Source organism: Xiphophorus maculatus, chromosome 5 (genome assembly GCF_002775205.1).
Source record: "Xiphophorus maculatus strain JP 163 A chromosome 5, X_maculatus-5.0-male, whole genome shotgun sequence".
NCBI classification, from domain to species: domain Eukaryota; kingdom Metazoa; phylum Chordata; class Actinopteri; order Cyprinodontiformes; family Poeciliidae; genus Xiphophorus; species Xiphophorus maculatus.
Window position 1 is genome coordinate 15,210,231 of NC_036447.1, and position 16,663 is coordinate 15,226,893.

The following is a 16,663-nucleotide window of genomic DNA, read 5'->3' on the forward strand; positions in this document are numbered from 1 at the left end:
TTCAAAGACTCATGATATTAACACAAACATTAAAATGTATAACATCAAATTAATTTTAGTTAAGATATAAAAGCTGCCTTCTGCTACTAAAATATTACTGTACATTCATTACCACATGAGCTATCTTGGACAAGAGTGATGGATTCTGCTCCTCTGGTTTCCACAACACACTTTTACCATGAAGAAATCTTTCTTTGTTGAGAAAAAGTGTGATGGGCTCCTTTCATCAAGCTAGCAACAGGTGGGGGAAGGGACGTGCACTGTTAGTCTACACTCCTTACAGCCATCTCATTAAAAGGACAAACTAGAAAATGAATGACGGGGAACTTTTACGGATTTGAAGAAACTTTTTAGCAGCTTGATGCTGGGAAGCAGCTAACAAATGTTAACCAAAAATGCACAAAGGTTTTTGACAGAAATAAGCATTTAGGAACTGTTGGCAATTTTAATTTAAATCCAAGATAATTCAATAAAAAGTATATTCTATGTGAGGCTTCAAGTGTGCATTGGCTCCCCCTGCTGACATGGATGCCTAAAGAAGTGGCTTTGTTTGCTTGTTCCTTTCTATGGTGTTATATTTGCGCCCCCACCTGGGCACGCAGTGAGGTTAATATGAGCACATCGTTGTGAATCAACTATTTATGGTGTGTGTGTGTTTAAAGGCTGTGTTACATCTCACATTCGCTCAATATGTATTCTGACTCAACTCTGATTCTCCCGTATGGCAAGCTGTTGGTATCAATAATAGCCTGTCAACTAAAACATTTGAAACCATAGCCAGTGGGATTCACTGTTGTGCTTGTGCAACCATTTTGTAAATCGTAACGTGTAGTGAAGTAAATAATGTGATTATATCACCAGTTATTTTAATTAACTGTATTTTAGCACCCCATATTACCAGCTACATGTTTTTGTCACACAAATTCAATCAATTATTTGATCCCATATGTGGATTTGTGCTCTTTTCCAAATTCTGCCAATTCTGTTGAGAAAAGCAACTGAACTCTAATTACAGAACAAACTTGACACCAATTTGAGTTTATAAATAGACCTTAAATGCAGCAATTTTGAATGTGTGAATTTATTTGTACTTCTTTTTTCTTCCTGTGGCAGACTGTATGATATTCACAATATAGCAAATATACAAAAAATAGACTGCAATGACTTCACACTACAGTAACAAATAATCACACATAATAAATAGTGGACAGTCTTTTACCTGCGGGCATGTACATGTATGCATGCACAGGAAAGTACAACAAAATGATGCTGCAATCGCTACCGGAATACAGACTGGAACTCAGGTGAGTTCTGCCGTTTTTAAGCATGCATATCTCTGAATCATTCTAGATCCAGTGCAAGGCGGTGAACTAAGGTAGCATGCAGATAAATCACAGAGAAAGTTAGGGTGGGAAGGGAAGCATCTTTACAAACCAAAGCCAGGAAAGCATCAAATACCTGATATTATTTATGCCCAAACATTAGGCAGTTTCTATTGTAAATAATCTCACAACAGTTCACCACCGTGCATTTTCATGTCTGTTAGAGACAGAAGAGATGAGAGTGTTGGATTCAAGTGGCACTAGTGAAGTTGGACTCACAAAGAGCATCATGAAGGTCCTAGGCAGAGTTGACAAAGCTCACACAGCTGTCAAATGGTAAGTTTATATATATATTTAAATATTAATAACTAAAAACAGTTAAAAACCTAGCCTAACCTTAAATATTAAGGCAAATAAGAAATACATGGTTGATTCTTCAATTCTGTATCATGAACTTCTTGCTTTAAAAATGTAAAATTCACTTTAATAAAACTTGTATCAATATAAAAAAGTTTAAAACAAACACCATATTACTCTTAGTAGGATGGTTCAGGATTTTTGAAGTGAGGCTTTCTTAAAAGCAGAGATGGATAGTAGCTAGTTACATCTACCCAGTTACGATTACATGAGTTACTTTTTAGGGGAAAAAACACTGTTGTGGAATAATTTTACTACTCTGCCCTTTTTACTTTTACTTGAGTAATATTATGAAGCATCACTACACTTGAGTAACATTTCTCGCTACACTACCCACTGAGTAACTTCACTAAATGAAGAAAGAGTATGTTTTTACTAAATGTGCACCAGACACACCTACAGCTTATGTTAATGTGAGATCTTCTGTTTGTACTCAAGCATTGCTTTTCTAATTCTATTTTCTATCTTCTGATTTTGAAGGTCAAGTGAGCGTTCAGTAAACAAAATACATTGGGAAGAAGGACGAAGTCCGCTTTGGTTTCACTCATAATCACCTTTAGCTTTATCCTTTAGGATGAATCTAGACTTATAATAAATGAAGATGAAGTTGTTGAACTGCAGATGAGATATTGGTGTAGGATTTTTAAAGAAATTCACATAAAAAAATTCTGAACTATCCCTTCGAGTTGATCTGAATGCTTTTGAACTTTGCAAAAAACTGCCTAGCTCCTCCACAGCAGGATGCAGGTGACAACTTAAGGTTTCCACAGCCTTAACAGGCCATCCTCGCTGAATGTGGCAATCAGGTTCTCATGTGGGTGGTGAGTGATGCCAATTACATCTTTGTCGTGAACCTGTGGGTGCAGAGAAATGGAGATCAATAACCATTCTCATTTCCCCCACCTACAGACATCCAGCTCCCCTAACTGCACTTGCTGAAAGATGTTAGCACAACAATGAGACAGCAAAATAGGGAGTCGAGGCCCACTAACGGTTTTTCTCAAAAATAATTGTTGGGTATGAGCAGAGGGGCTTACAGTCAGCGTTTTCTCCAGCTTCCCTGTCGTGTAGTTAAAACAGTACAGCACACTGTCCTCCCCCACACAGTAGATCCACTCCCCGTGGGGTGACACAGTGCAGCACACAAAGCCTGCTGTCTCTGGCTGCTCTGAACAGAAAGTCTTCACTGTCTGAGGAGGAAGAAGGAAGGAAATTAACTTTTCCATAACAACCACGCTATAAATTGGTAGGACTAGACGAGTGAAATATTATAAGTTGTTTTAAATGTTAACTCCTCTGTCACTTTAGGGGATAAACACTGTTTAGAACAGGTTCACTAAAAAGTTAAAGCTTATCGAAGTTTGCTTGATGTTCTGCTTTCCTTGTAGAAGTAATTAAAAACCTTAACATGTCATAAGAAGATCCCTCAGACACCTGGGAGGTTGGACAAACATAACAGATATCTTTAATAACTATTTTTTATTATTTTTCCCATTAAGTGTTTGGTACACAACTTCGTTGAAAGCTTCAATACTTTAATAGTCAAAAGAACTTTAGACAGTAATTAGATTTTAATTCACTCTTCAAACTTTTATTTTCTTTAATTTAGATGACAGAAGGGCTGTGACACACATTACTGTTGTATTCCTAAAGACTGTGGCAGATTGTGGAAAAGTTCAAAAACTGATTTAAGTTTCTTTAATGTATGGAAAAATAAAATTATTTTCAAGAATAGTTATGGTAAATGGACTGAACTTAAATAGCGCTTTTCCAGTCATTTTGACCATTCAAAGCACTTTTCCAGTAGAGTCACATTCACCCATTCACATTCATGCACACATTTATACACAAATACACAGATCGGTAGGCAATTTGGGGCTAAGTGCCTTGCCCAGAGGCACATCGACATCAAACCTACAACCTCCCGATAGCAAGACGACTACTCTACCCACACAGCCACAGTGTATTTTTATTTGCTTTTTCACTGTATAAATGTTGTATTTAGTTACCTCTGTCCATTCACCCATGCTTGCACTGGGAACTCTTGGGAAAATTAAGAAATATCAATGCTGATATTATAAAGTATTTGTTGAAACTGAAAATATGAGATGCTGGGGCCTTTCTGGACCGCTACATTTGTTTACTTATCTGTTTTCCTTGCATCGATTTTAAGCTGCAGTTTTGTTAATTAGGCACTTTCTGTCACGAGGAAGGCATCACGACCAGATAACAAGTATTAATCTTCCAAAATTCTACACGCAATATTGGCAACTTGTGTTTTAATCTCCCCAGCAATTTAGCAGACACAGTTTCTTCTTTGTGCATAACTACCTGTGTTCATTGAGTAAGACTCAATGCCTTCATTGTAAATTGTAGATATATTGCATGTTGAAAAAGTTCTAGCAGGCTGAAGAGAGATGTTTTCATCACTGATTTTTTTTTTTAAATCCACAAAGTCAAATGATGCTCTCACCTGGCCGTGCATGTTCATGATGACCACTGTGCTGGAGTGGTTACACACCACAAACTCCTCAGGCTTTTGGGGAAGAGGAATCACATTGTTGACTGGGACTTCTGACGTCATTGACTGGGATTTGAATGTGTGAATGCATTCGCAGGAGTTTGTGTTCCAAATCTGGGAAGAAATATTTTCCATCTTAACACTTCTAGTCAGAAGTTTACAGGAACTCATTTTTGTCATAAACATTTGAACCAAACACAGCTGAATGACATTTTTAAAACAAGAACTGGGTGCAAGTGTGAATTACTTGCTGGTTTTCTCTAATGCAAACAGGGTCATAATTGTGCATACAGGCTCAGATATACACACACACACACACCTACACACACACACAAAAAGTCCCTTAGCAAGTTGCAGAGAAGCCACACACGTTCTGTATCCATCAACAAAGTTTGGTCATAATCCTGCCTGAATATTTAACCACTTTTCTTTTTAAGAGTGGTACATTACATTCAGTGGAGTTGAGATTGGAGTCATTTCAATAGCTTAATTAGCCAACTTTTCCATTCCAAAACCACTTTATTCCAATCAAGTGTTTGACATTGTTGCCCAGTTGGAACACACAGTTAATTAAAAGTTTCTACTTATAATTTGATGGGAAGCTGAAGAATTTGGAAGAAGTTCTTCGTTACTCCACCACTGCAGGGCTGGCAGGGAAACAAACCCCATCACCTTCTAACACCTTCACGCTTCATGGTTGGCACCGATTATTCAGCTTAAACTCTTTATTGCTGTGGTTAAAATACATCCATTTTCCCTAATCTGTCCAGAAAATTTTTATTCAGAATGACCTGAGGAAATTTGTGAACTATGCTAACTCTGCCAAGCAGAATTTTACCAGGAATCTAAATAAGTGTGTGGACAATGTGCAAACGGTCCAGACCAAATATTAATTAGGTTGTATAAGTATATTTAGGGATGTATTCATAAATATCTACAATAAATTCAAACTTGTGCATCCAACTCTTGTGTTTAAAAGTTCCTGAAGTTGTGTGATGTAAAATCATTCCTTTCTGTACCAAATCATCCTTAAAAGCTCCAAAAATATTATATCTATGCCCCGGATGATTGTATAACTTTTGACAGGAACCATAAATTACATCTTATATGCCATAACTGAGTGTGGACCCAGACCGTTTATGTAAATCATACCTTAACAGTGCCATCGGCTGAGGCACTGATGATGTGAAAACCATCCTGAGCGAAGCACGCATCGTTTACAAACGATGAATGTCCTTTTAACTCCCTCAGCGTCTTGCCTGACCTCAGCTCATGGATTCTGAAAATGATGTTGAAAAGCGAATGACATAAAGGAAAGCGATGACTACTTTTTTTTTTTAAACCCTCTGTTTTACTGGAGGAGCGGATTATTCTTGAAAGCAGACAAAACGTGTAGCCACTGAGTTATTTTTAGCTCTTGGTGAGTGAATGGGTGCAGATGATCTAAACCATGACAAAACACCTCACGCTTACTGATTCACTTTGTCTCCTGGAAAGGAAGACTCACTCCTAGTGAGGAATTTTCTCGACTTCAGGATCCGTGAGGTGGAGAAACACGTTGCTGCTTTGTGCCTGAGCGCATGGTACCTCAGCTGCACCCACACAGCACATGTGCCTCCACCTCGAGGCTCAGCCCACACCCCCCAGGAGTCAGGAATAACATTCAACCCCTCAAAATGAAAGGAGAGTCAGTGTTTGTGTGCAGGGGAAGTCTGGAACAAGCAGAATACTTTGAAGGCACTGCAACTTTGCAAATTTGCTTATGCAAGTGGATTAAAATAGGTGATTACAGATGCTAATTCGGTACTTTGAAAGTTGTTTTTGTGTAAAGTGTATAGTTACTTTAGTTTGGATTCATATTTACCGAAGTTTGAAATGCAGGAATATGTCCATTCATGTTATTAACATGCATGTAGTCTGTTACTTCAGAAAAGAGTCAGACATTAAACCACTGTAACACAACTGAAGATCACTAACATCTTGAATATTTTTCATCTGTTTTTTCCTAGCTTGTTGTCCACCCACTCTTTTGTTTCTTATGAATTTACAGTGGGCTGTAAAAGTAAACACTGATAAAAAAAATTAATAAAAAAGCACCCATCTTCCTGCCGTCCTTCATGAGCCAATGCCTATATGTGCATCTTCCAAACCTTTATGAATCATCTTTCAGGTCAGTAAGATCTCTCAATTTCCTCCCACTGCAGACAAACCTGCTTCTGCACAAGACTCCAGAAACTGAACAAAGCTCCCACCTCATGTTTGGTTACTTTAGGAAGTCAGTTTCAGAATTAAGGCTGTTGTAATGACCAAGTTTTAATCACAGACATCAGGATCATTCCAAAGAACAATGCTTATCTGCTCTATTTCAGTTTTATCTTTTTTACACATCTACATTTACCAGAATTCATTTTCAAATTTAGTCAAAATTTTCTGCCATAAGATGTTATACCTTAAGTGTTATGTATATAACGCACAAGCCTGCAATATGTATATACAAACACAACATAAAAAATTAATAAAATAACAACTAGTAAATATGTCTAAAACATCTCAAACTAAAGGAAACTTTTAATTCAGTGGTAAAAATTATTATTTTTTTAAATATAATGCTCAGTGTTCTATATATTCAGGAGGAAAATTATCCTTAAATATTTTTTTTTTAACAAAATTATTTGTCAAACAATTACTATTGCCCTTTTGGTTACTACTTGATAAAACCTCTTTTTACCAATGGAGAAGCTCTTATTCTTTTCTCAAGGTTGGAGTTTACTGAGAGAGATGGATCTTGATCATCTGACTAAATCATTCCTGAATCATTCCTGACTCTTAAATCCTTTTTTAAGTTCACCAACTGGCAGGTGTTGCATAGGATGTAGGACAGAGATGATGATGACAGAAGATTGATTTTGGGGGCTTTGAAACCTTTATGTGATGATTTTGCTGTATGGTTTAGATCAATATCCACCAGGTGTTTTCTTTTTGTGTTTTAACAACTCCATGATGACATATACTCTAAAAATGTCCCCAGGGTCTTTTAAAGACAAATGACCCACAGCAACTTGGGTACCCCACCATACTTAGCAATGGCATGGAATGTTTTCCACATATTCATCCAATATGAATCATACAATAATTTTAATTGCACTGCTTAACTTGTCAAGTCAATATAGATATGTGGTAGCTCACTGTGGACACTGTGGTATCCCACCTTATGGTTTGGTCAAGTGAGGCACTGAGGATGTGGTCGCTGTCCTTTGAAAAGCTCAGACAAGTCACCCCTTTGTTGTGAGCATTCTCGAACCTTCGCACACACAGGCCACTTTGGATCTTCCACACCTTTCTCATCAATACACAATGACATATTTCAATGTTTAAGAAACATGCATATTTTCTACTCAAATAAAAACTCAAACTGAAACTCAAACAAGAAGAGATCAGTTGGATTCTTACACTATTTGACCAAACTAACCTTAATTTTGCCATTCTGAGCCCCTGTGGCGAGTAGATCTACATCTTGACTGAAGCACATACACAGCACAGCATCGTCCATCATCATGAAGCTTTCTTGGGCCTGATACTTGAGATCCTGCAGGATGCCATTTATACACAAATGCACAGCACACACAGACCCATAAATAACAAAGGAACATTAAAAACACAAACCTAAAGCATACCACTAATCACGAGAATGGTTTTGAAATTATAATCTTGATTTCTTTTATTGTAACAAGTTGGGTAATGCGTAAAACATCATTCAAACAAATGCAAAACAACTTTATTACTACTCATGTAACAAAATTAAAAGGGAATATGTCTAAAAATGTGAAAAACATTTACCTTACAAATTTTTCCACTGTTGAAGTTCCAGAACACAATAAACCCATCCACTGATCCGGTGATTAAATACCTTCCATTAGGAGAGAACCGGGCGCATTCCACGTGTGAACGTCGTCCAAACTGCATATTTAAAGCACATAAAAATTACATAAGATGCCTCTTCCGCAACAACAGTTTGCAGCATATATAAACACAGAACAAAAACGAAATTTAATATCAGTCATCCTCAGGGAGAAATACATTTCTCCAGTGCTCTGCAGCAGCGTGGGCTGACCATTCTTATCACTTTTGTCACTGGAAAGCAATAATGAGCGGTGCCTGCAGCTCCTAGGAGCTAGCACTGAGAACACAAACTGATTGGAAGAGTTGTCCTGAGGTGAATAAGGCTATTAGTTTTGTGTCAGAACATCTAGTGGATGAATTCACTTATAAAACAAGCTCACATTGACCATAAATTGACCAGAAAGCACAACTTAATATATTTATTGTCCGAGCGGTTTCCTATGGACCAATACAGAAATGTGCTGATTTTTGTTGATTACCTTTATGTGGCGGTACAGCTGAGATGGAAAGCTTTCTTTCTCCGCATGCTGCTCCTTGTTTGTAGATGTGTCGATTATCATTTCAGGGGAAAGATAACCTGGATTTATCTGTCGCTTCATATACTGCAACAAGGAAAACAACACAAAACATAAAGCTGTAATACCATAGGGCACTGGAACCCCTCATGGCTGAGTGCTCAGTCCGTTGCAGTTCACACCACTACACATGAGAAAAAAATCATCATTCAATTTGAATTGGTAGGACTTATTGATATGCATTATTGGCCAATGTTCAAGGAACATATTAAAAAAAGCTAGAGGACTGGCTCATAGAGAACAACAAGGTTCTCACACAGCTGGGAACAATCAACGGGTAGACATGACAACACAGAGACTAAATTAACACAGAGAAAAATCCAAATCCTCACACAAACATTTCCAAGAAGAAACCTTTCCTGTACAGCTTCCTAGAGACTGTGTTCCCTTAGCATCCAATAGAAAACCCTCCTGTGGATAAACCCGGAGGGTAACCACTTTCTATTATTTGTCCCTGTGTAGCCCCAGCTGGAGTCCAAAAGTCATCTCTCTAAACATTCAAGCCTAGATGACATCCAAGGTAGAAGATGACAGAGGTCTTTAATAGCAAGCATAGAGGCACACACAACAAGTCCTATAACAGTAGGACAAGATAAAAAAGGACAAAAGCGAGGGGAAGCGCACATCAATAACGCGAATTCCCCTGGCATGTAATTAGAGTGAGTACTGAGAAGAATATTGATCCCTGAACTCACGCTGACTTGTTCCAGGAGTCCAATGAGTCGAGAAGGAGGCACCACACTGACCTCTCTTGCTAAAGCCTCAGCTATGGCTCTGCGCTGCTTCTCCTTACTTCTGCCCTTTGGGTACGCCTGCAGTGACAGAGAAGGGAGTTTCAGCTTGGACATCACACCTCATGCAAATTGTTTTTGCTTGAAGGTAAAACACTATATTTATTTTCTAACCTCTCGCGGGTCAAAGTAAGGACACGTCAGCAGTTTCTCCAGATGGGCGTACCTCTCTGGCTCGGTCTGATTCAGCAGGATCATTGGGTCAGTTTGTCTGAGGAGCGAACGGGCTGCACCCACCTCCCTCATTTCAATGAGCTCCATTACAACCTGTTGAGAAGATCACTAGTAATCGGAGACGCTTTTACTGTGTCTTGAAAAAGAACTACTGCCCAATGAAGGTTTTCATGTTGTGTCACATTAGAATCACAAACAGTTTTGTATTTTATGTTGTATACCAACTCAAAGTAGTGCATAAATGTAAGGTGGAATGAAAATTATTCATCATTTTAATATTTTTTTACAAGTAAAGCTCTTAGTCAATGTTTTGTAGAACCACGTTCCAAAACAATTACAGTGTCAAGTGTTTAGGGAAATGTCTGGACATGCTTTCCAAATGCAGAGACCGAATTTTTATGCTTTTCTCACCTGGCTTTACAGTTTAGGTGGTCAGCATAACTTTGTTTGGAGTTATGCTGTTTCATTCCATGATGGAGTAAACATTTCTCCCTAGCATCTTCAAACCTTAGAAGTTTTTTTTATATATAACTTAACACTGTTCTGAACTTCCCCACAATTTTATCCATTATTGAACACCTAGCCATGTTTACTATCAAAACCTCTGAGGTCAAATTGAACAGTTGCTTCTATACATACGGTAAATTACATACTGCAACTGGCTAGCTTGGATTTTAATTATGAGTATCAAAATGAAGGGTAATGAAAACAATTATCTGACGTTCTTTTCAGGTTTTTATTTTGTGATAAATGTTTAAAGTCATGCATTTTTCTCCTTCTAATTCATAATTAAGCACTACTTGGTGTCGCTCTGTCACATGAAATCCAATTAGAATACATTGACTCTTGTGGCTAAAATGTGGCAAAATGGGAAAATGTTCAAGACACCTGAGTATTTTTCAAGGCATTGTAATACACTCAGGTTATCTGCTGAGCAAACTACAACTCACCTGTTCATAGAGGTCAATCAGTGTGTTGTCAGGCAACTTGAGAGACTCAATGGCCAGCAGAACAGAGTCCCAGTGGCCCCTGTTTATATCCTCTATAAAGCTCTCGATGCTTTGCACTGTGTTGAGAGAAACTGTGGTTTCTTCCTGTAAGGTCATCAGCGTGCGGTAGAGGTTATTCTCCTTGAGGTACTGCATGATCAGACGGATCACACTGCAGACACAGAGAAGACGAATCTCTAAACACTTTAAACATTTTCCTTTATTGATTTATTCACACAATACCACGGACTATCATTATCTGAAATGAATTTGATACAAGTGATTCTTTTCCAAACATGTGGATTTGTGTCCTATTTAACGCCATCTGCTGAACAAGAATCTACTTCATCACTTTTGCCCAGAAACATGCACCTGTAGGCCGTAGAGTATAAACATAAATACCTGTCTCACCTTTTTAGCATTTTCTAATATCACAATGTACATTTTTGGAGGTTTTGTGATAGGTAAACACAAAGAAGAACGCAATAGTGAAGGAAATGGATATATTGTTTTCATTTCTTTTGTATGAATGAAAAAAAGTTTTAATCTCCATGCTCAAAGCTGGTAGACATACCCAAAAAAACTCAGCAAAAGTATTGTATAGATATATGCCAAACTTTTTATATTTCTTAACAGTAAAAACACAAAAACTTAAAAAATAATGTATAATTTCCCTTCGTCCTCACACTTATTTTGTATTTTGTGTTGGCCCGTAGCATCAAACCCAATAAAATGTACTGAAGTTTGTGCATCTAATATGACAAAATGTGGGAAAATGTTCAAGGCATATGACTATAACGCCTCTAAAACATTTCGTGAGTACATATAATATATCCTCTGTAAGAAAATAAAAGCAATGCACAGTATTGCCATCATGCATACAAATTACCAAGCGCAACACAGAAAGAGAAAAAAATCTACATGGGGAGGAGCAATTATTAGATCAACAGGCACATGTGGTTCATGGATGCAGGCTGCCAAAAATAACCAATTCTCTCCCAGTCTCTGCGAAACTTAAAGATCAACTGGCTTTGTGCAAACATGTGAGCACCAACGACCATTTCTGCAGTGTTGTTGTTGTTTACACAAACATAACTATGCAGTATGAAAAGAAAATACCAACGTTCTTTTTTTTCCTAACTGGCTTTAGATATTACTATAAGGTAACACACGAAATATAACCAGGAATTATAAGCTTTTCTGTGTATTCTCTCGTGATATAAATGTACACTTTCTCTTAATTTTTCATGCATTGAAGATCAGGAGTGCACTTACTCAGTGGGCTCCAGCTCCACAGCCATGTTTGGGATGTTGTCTCCTGCTGCTGCCGCAACGGACTGACGCTGTGGAGGCTTGGCTCGGAGCGCCTCTCGCTGGAGCCACGTGAAGACGGCGGGTCGGAGACCACCCACCGCACGTGCAGTCTCTTGCTTTTCGTGTATGCTCGTCTCGGGAGGGGAGCGGCGGTCCCAAACGTGGGACTGCCCCCGGCACGCACACAGGAGTGTCAAGAGTTGCGCCTCCCTCACTGTGACGCAAAGAGATTTTCTACAGATGTTTTCGAGCACGTTGAGTGCGGGGAGAAGCGGGATGCGGCTGCTGCAGTCCCAGCAACAACAGCAGCATCAGCAGCGCCTCAGACAGATCCTCGTGGCTTAAAGCGTGCGGCAGCAGGAACATTATTATTCCAGCTCTAATCGCTCTAATGGAAAAACCCCCCATCCCTGTCCTGTACGTCACCATGCAGAGCTGGATGCACCTGTCCTTAATGAAAGGGTATTCTCTCAGTGGTTGTTTTGGTCTCATAACACACCGTGAGTTTTAAGTCTCAGTAAACTGATTACTCATCATCTAGCGGTCACTTCACCGAGAGTATTTATTCTAATCTGTTTACTTCTGCTCAGTTATATTTAATCCACAACCACTTAAAATCATGATAATATCAGGAATCAGGATCAAGGAGTTATTAAGTTATTTGAAGCTGAATCTAATGGGGGAAAGTTCCAACAAAGGTTCAAATCTCGTCCATCAGCTGTAATGTTATCTTTTAATCTAATATCCTCAGAATATCAAATATTTCAGAACAGGTCTAGCACCGACAAGTCATTTATGTCCAAGTTACTTGAAGAATAATAGCCAGTTAGTCTTTTGACCAAAGCTTACGAGCTTCGATTGATTAAGATCTCGCGAGATCAAGGGTAGACCTCGCAACAGGTGAGCACTAATTGATGACACCTGCAGGCTATTTGAGTTTGGGCCTTGATGTCAGCAGCATTTCTGAACAATGAGCTTCTTGTTTCTTTGAACCGTTTCCCAAGCAGGTAAAGTGTTCGTAGAAAGATTCGGTTTACGTGACAACTACATTTTTTGGTGTTTGAAAAGTGCAAGAAAATGCCAGTGAACAATAACAACCAGGTGAGTGCACTAAGGGAAGAAAAACACCTACGTTAATGAACTTTTTCCTGTCTAAACGTTTATGGATGCATTAAATTTCGTTAGTAATTGTGCTGATTTTAGATTTGTCTTTTCGTTTTAATCAGAAAGTAGCACCGAATGCAGCTGCCCGGCTAGTCAAGCTGCCCGTGGTTCGCTCAGCCTGTGCCACCCTGTCGGTCCTGTACAGAGATGCTAAAAGCAGCAACCCCAGTCTGAGATCCATGTGCGAGGCGCTGGAGAGCGGTGTGACCGCCCTGAGCGCCGCGGCCTGTACCAGAGCCTCGCCGGTCATTGTTAAACTGGAGCCACAGAGTGAGTCCTACCACGACTGGTTTACTGGAAGGCTTATAATCTTTAGGTGCGCAGTGGATTAACCCTGAAGCTAGACGTATTTCTCGACAGGCTGATCTGAATATCATCGTCAAAAATTAATTTCACTACTTGAACTGAAAAAGTGAGACTTTTAATTTATAGACTTGAAAGAATTCAAATGTTATAGCCACAAAACATCCAAATTTTAAGTTGTCTTAAGATGATATTTTTAAGACTGAAATGATGTTGTGTGAACTTATTTGGATTGTCCAGCAGAGACGCTGACATCGTCCACAAGGAGTAGGCCACAAAAGTCAAAGCTGAATAAAGCTGGCTGCCCAGTTTTGTCTAAGAGTATTAATAGAAAGCTGAGTGGAATGAAACCCTAGAAAAATGTGCAGAAGGTTTTAATTTTCACATACTTTAATCCTGAAATAAAAGGGATTGAGAGGGGAGTTCCTTTTGTGCTTCATTTATTACCCATGGAGGCAACCATTTTAAAGATCACCCTAGCCGCGATGCACATAAACAGATTTAAAATATTATTCTGTGTCCTCATGAGACTCACCAATCACCAGCGTTGGGCTGGATTCATAACTCGAAAGCATAATGTTTACTAATGCTAGATGATTGGTTTGAGTCAAATATTGTTAACCAAAAGTTGTTTTTTCTCTGTTCAAGTTTTGTACTTTGAAGCCGTGCAGTAGCAGTGTATCATGACCAAGCAGTAAATGTAAATTTTCTAGAGAAATGCTGGGTGTTGTCTTTAAAGCACTTGTTTCTTTTCAGTCTCCATTGCAAACAATTTTGCCTGCAAGGGCCTTGACTGGTTGGAGATGTCATTCCCTGTTCTTCTGTCCCCGCCAGATCAGGTACTTATTTAAATGATTGGCCTGGTTCTTCTGAAAGAGTGATCATTATAATGAGTTTGACTCAATCACACAGGTTGTTGCTGCTGCCAAGAGCAAGGTAAACGAGATTAGAGATGTGGTGTGCCTTGCTGCCGGTGGGACAGTTGTGACAGTGCAACACACTGTCACATGGGTGATCAGCAGACTGCACCAGGCAGACAACAATGAGAACCAGTCAATGGTGGAGAGAGCCATCAGCATGGCCAGTATGGGACTGGACTCAGCTCTGACTATGTCGGAGGCTTTGGTGGACCAGGTGCTCCCACTGCCAGAAGAGAAGAGAATAGGCAAGTATCAGAGTCTCCTGAGTGGCAAGTCTTTCTCACTTCATTGCCTGCTTTTGCTTTTTTGTCCACAGAAAAAGAAGCCCACATGGAGGGTTTTGAGGCTTCTGTCCGTTCAGGAAGTTACTCTGGGCGCATGATGAAAATCACTGCTAAAGTGTGTTGGAGGACCTACCAAATGGTTGGCTCAAAAATCCACTTTGTTCAGGTGTGCTGTGAGTACAGTTTGATCAGGAAAGATGTTTGAGTTTTATAAAAGTTAAATATTGGAAAAGGCCTATCCTATTGTGAATCTTTCTAACTCTTGATCGTTTGCTTATTTTATCACAAAGACATTTTTATGAAATACTTTATTACTTTAGGGAAGGGATCAGTCCTTGAGTACTGCAACTTTTGGGTGCATCTCTGCTCCTACACAACTCGATTATCTCCTTGGGATCTTGACGAGTTTTGTAAAGGTCATTTGATTTAGGTGTCTGAGTAGAAATGCATTCAAAAGTTGTAGGATAATGGCCCTCAAGCAATGAAGTTGCAGAGCAACTTGAGTTTTGAATCCCCAGAGTTCCTATTGGTGTCTTAGCTTCTGAGGTTCTGTCCTTGATGTCCAGTTGGTTTAGGAGGAGAGCAATGTTAGCAGGTTCGCAGCAGTGCATACTCCTTCTGCTTGAACAATGCTTTGTGGATTATTGAAGGCGCAGGTGTCAAACTTGTCCTCAAGGGCCGGTGTCCTGCAGTTTTTAGATGTGCCACAGGTACAAAACACCAGAATGAAATGGCTTAATTACCACCTCCTTGTGTAGATAAGTTCTCCAGAGCCTGGCTAATGACCTAATTATTCTATTCAGGTGTGTTGCAGCAGAGGCGCATCTAAAAGTTGTAGGACAACGGCCCTTGAGGACCAGAGTTTGACACCCCTGATCTAAGGCTTGGTATATAACTAACAAACCCTACCTGACCTGTCTAGACGGTTTTGTTCACTAATTTTCTTGAACAAACCTCAGAGGCCTTCACCACAGGGCTGCATCTATGCCGAGATTAAATGATACACAAGCAAATTGTTTTCCCATTTCAAGGCAATTGCCTGCACCTAATTTTTAGATTAGAGAGTGGAACCCAAATATTCTTTGGAATACCAAAGCAATACCTGTACATGACACAATCAGCATTCCCACTGTGGCTGCTTAATTTATTCACCATTCAACAGATCACAAAGAGACCCACCACTCTGGTTCAGGACCTTCAGATGAGCTGTCAGACTCTGGTGTGGAGCCTTCACGGGTTACCCCAATACTTTCAGCATCAGGTGGTTTCTGTGTTTCTCTTCTTCAACCAGATGTGCAACTTGGGCAGTTCATCATCCCATCAGGAACATACTCGAGACAGAAGTCACTTCAGTGCTGCTGAAGGTTCACCACTCTCCAAGGAACTGGGCCGCTCACAGAGTACCCCAGCTTTAATGAGAATGAGATCCACCAAGTCATCTGTGTTTGAGAACGGCTGTATTGTGAAAGGATGTGTTCGTCGTTAGTTTTGACTTTTTGATTCTGGATTTAAACAATATGTCAATGTATTAAAAGATTTGAAGCTTCATAAAACTTGATTCTTGTTTCTGTAGTTCATGTTTTATGTCCAAAGATGCACCTGTCACAAAAATAAATTGAACTTGTGTTAAAGTCTAGCTTCCTTAAAGGGTTAGTCTGAAAATTAAGTATTTCTGAGTGTTTATCAGAATAAAATCGATAAACTGTGGAGTGGTGGGAGAACAAGAATTTCCAAAATTAGGTTACTGTCAGATTTGTAGTTTTGTGAAAGACTTAACATAACCTTGATTTCTAAGCTGGTACTATTTAGGGGTGGGTATTGTAAAAATCTTAAGTCCAATTAACATTTAAGAACTTTTAGTCTGTTGGCACAAATTTGAAAATCAAATCCAGTTTAGTGATTTATCACTCATGCTGAAAAGTGCACTTAAAATTCTTTGTGGGGCTATCTTTGCCAAAGACTAATGTACCACACTAAGGTACATGTAAT

The 16,663-nt window shown here is 39.1% G+C and overlaps 2 protein-coding genes across 4 annotated transcripts; one reads left to right on the forward strand and one right to left on the reverse strand.

Annotated features, from left to right (window-relative positions):
- Nucleotides 1–1,065: 1,065 nt before the first annotated feature.
- LOC102232375 (SMU1, DNA replication regulator and spliceosomal factor) lies at nt 1,066–12,358 on the reverse strand. The gene is made up of 12 exons (XM_014471806.2): nt 11,965–12,358; nt 10,651–10,861; nt 9,641–9,793; nt 9,431–9,547; nt 8,640–8,762; nt 8,098–8,217; nt 7,730–7,846; nt 7,469–7,596; nt 5,413–5,539; nt 4,213–4,374; nt 2,777–2,929; nt 1,066–2,593 (listed from the first exon to the last, which is right to left on the reverse strand). The coding sequence occupies exons 1-12, from the start codon at nt 11,988–11,990 to the stop codon at nt 2,495–2,497; spliced, it is 1,536 nt and encodes a 511-aa protein (XP_014327292.1). The 5' UTR covers nt 11,991–12,358; the 3' UTR covers nt 1,066–2,494.
- A 367-nt stretch (nt 12,359–12,725) lies between these two features.
- LOC102218808 (perilipin-2-like) lies at nt 12,726–16,227 on the forward strand. 3 transcript variants are annotated; one of them, XM_023334420.1, is made up of 6 exons: nt 12,726–13,104; nt 13,230–13,437; nt 14,227–14,309; nt 14,383–14,635; nt 14,707–14,847; nt 15,966–16,227. In XM_023334420.1, exons 1-6 carry the CDS (start codon nt 13,081–13,083, stop codon nt 16,034–16,036), a joined length of 780 nt encoding a protein of 259 aa, XP_023190188.1. In that variant the 5' UTR covers nt 12,726–13,080; the 3' UTR covers nt 16,037–16,227. The 3 variants fall into 3 exon arrangements, with proteins under 3 accessions (XP_023190188.1, XP_023190187.1, XP_005807241.1); XM_023334419.1 differs by having other exon boundaries at nt 14,707–14,840; XM_005807184.2 differs by having other exon boundaries at nt 12,730–13,104; nt 14,707–14,840; nt 15,837–16,227.
- The last annotated feature ends 436 nt before the right edge of the window (nt 16,228–16,663 follow it).

What these genes read in the sequence shown, in the direction of transcription:
- LOC102218808 (XM_005807184.2), top strand. Translation starts at nt 13,081, where the DNA reads ATGCCAGTGAACAATAACAACCAG. An exon ending in TTCTGTCCCCGCCAGATCAG is followed by an intron (nt 14,310 to 14,382) that starts GTACTTATTTAA and finishes TCAATCACACAG; the next exon opens with GTTGTTGCTGCTGCCAAGAG. An exon ending in CAAAAATCCACTTTGTTCAG is followed by an intron (nt 14,841 to 15,836) that starts GTGTGCTGTGAG and finishes ACCATTCAACAG; the next exon opens with ATCACAAAGAGACCCACCAC.
- LOC102232375 (XM_014471806.2), bottom strand. Translation starts at nt 11,990, where the DNA reads ATGGCTGTGGAGCTGGAGCCCACTGA. An exon ending in CTTACTTTGACCCGCGAGAG is followed by an intron (nt 9,548 to 9,640) that starts GTTAGAAAATAA and finishes CTGTCACTGCAG; the next exon opens with GCGTACCCAAAGGGCAGAAG. An exon ending in GACTCCTGGAACAAGTCAGC is followed by an intron (nt 8,763 to 9,430) that starts GTGAGTTCAGGG and finishes TCCTTGTTGCAG; the next exon opens with TATATGAAGCGACAGATAAA.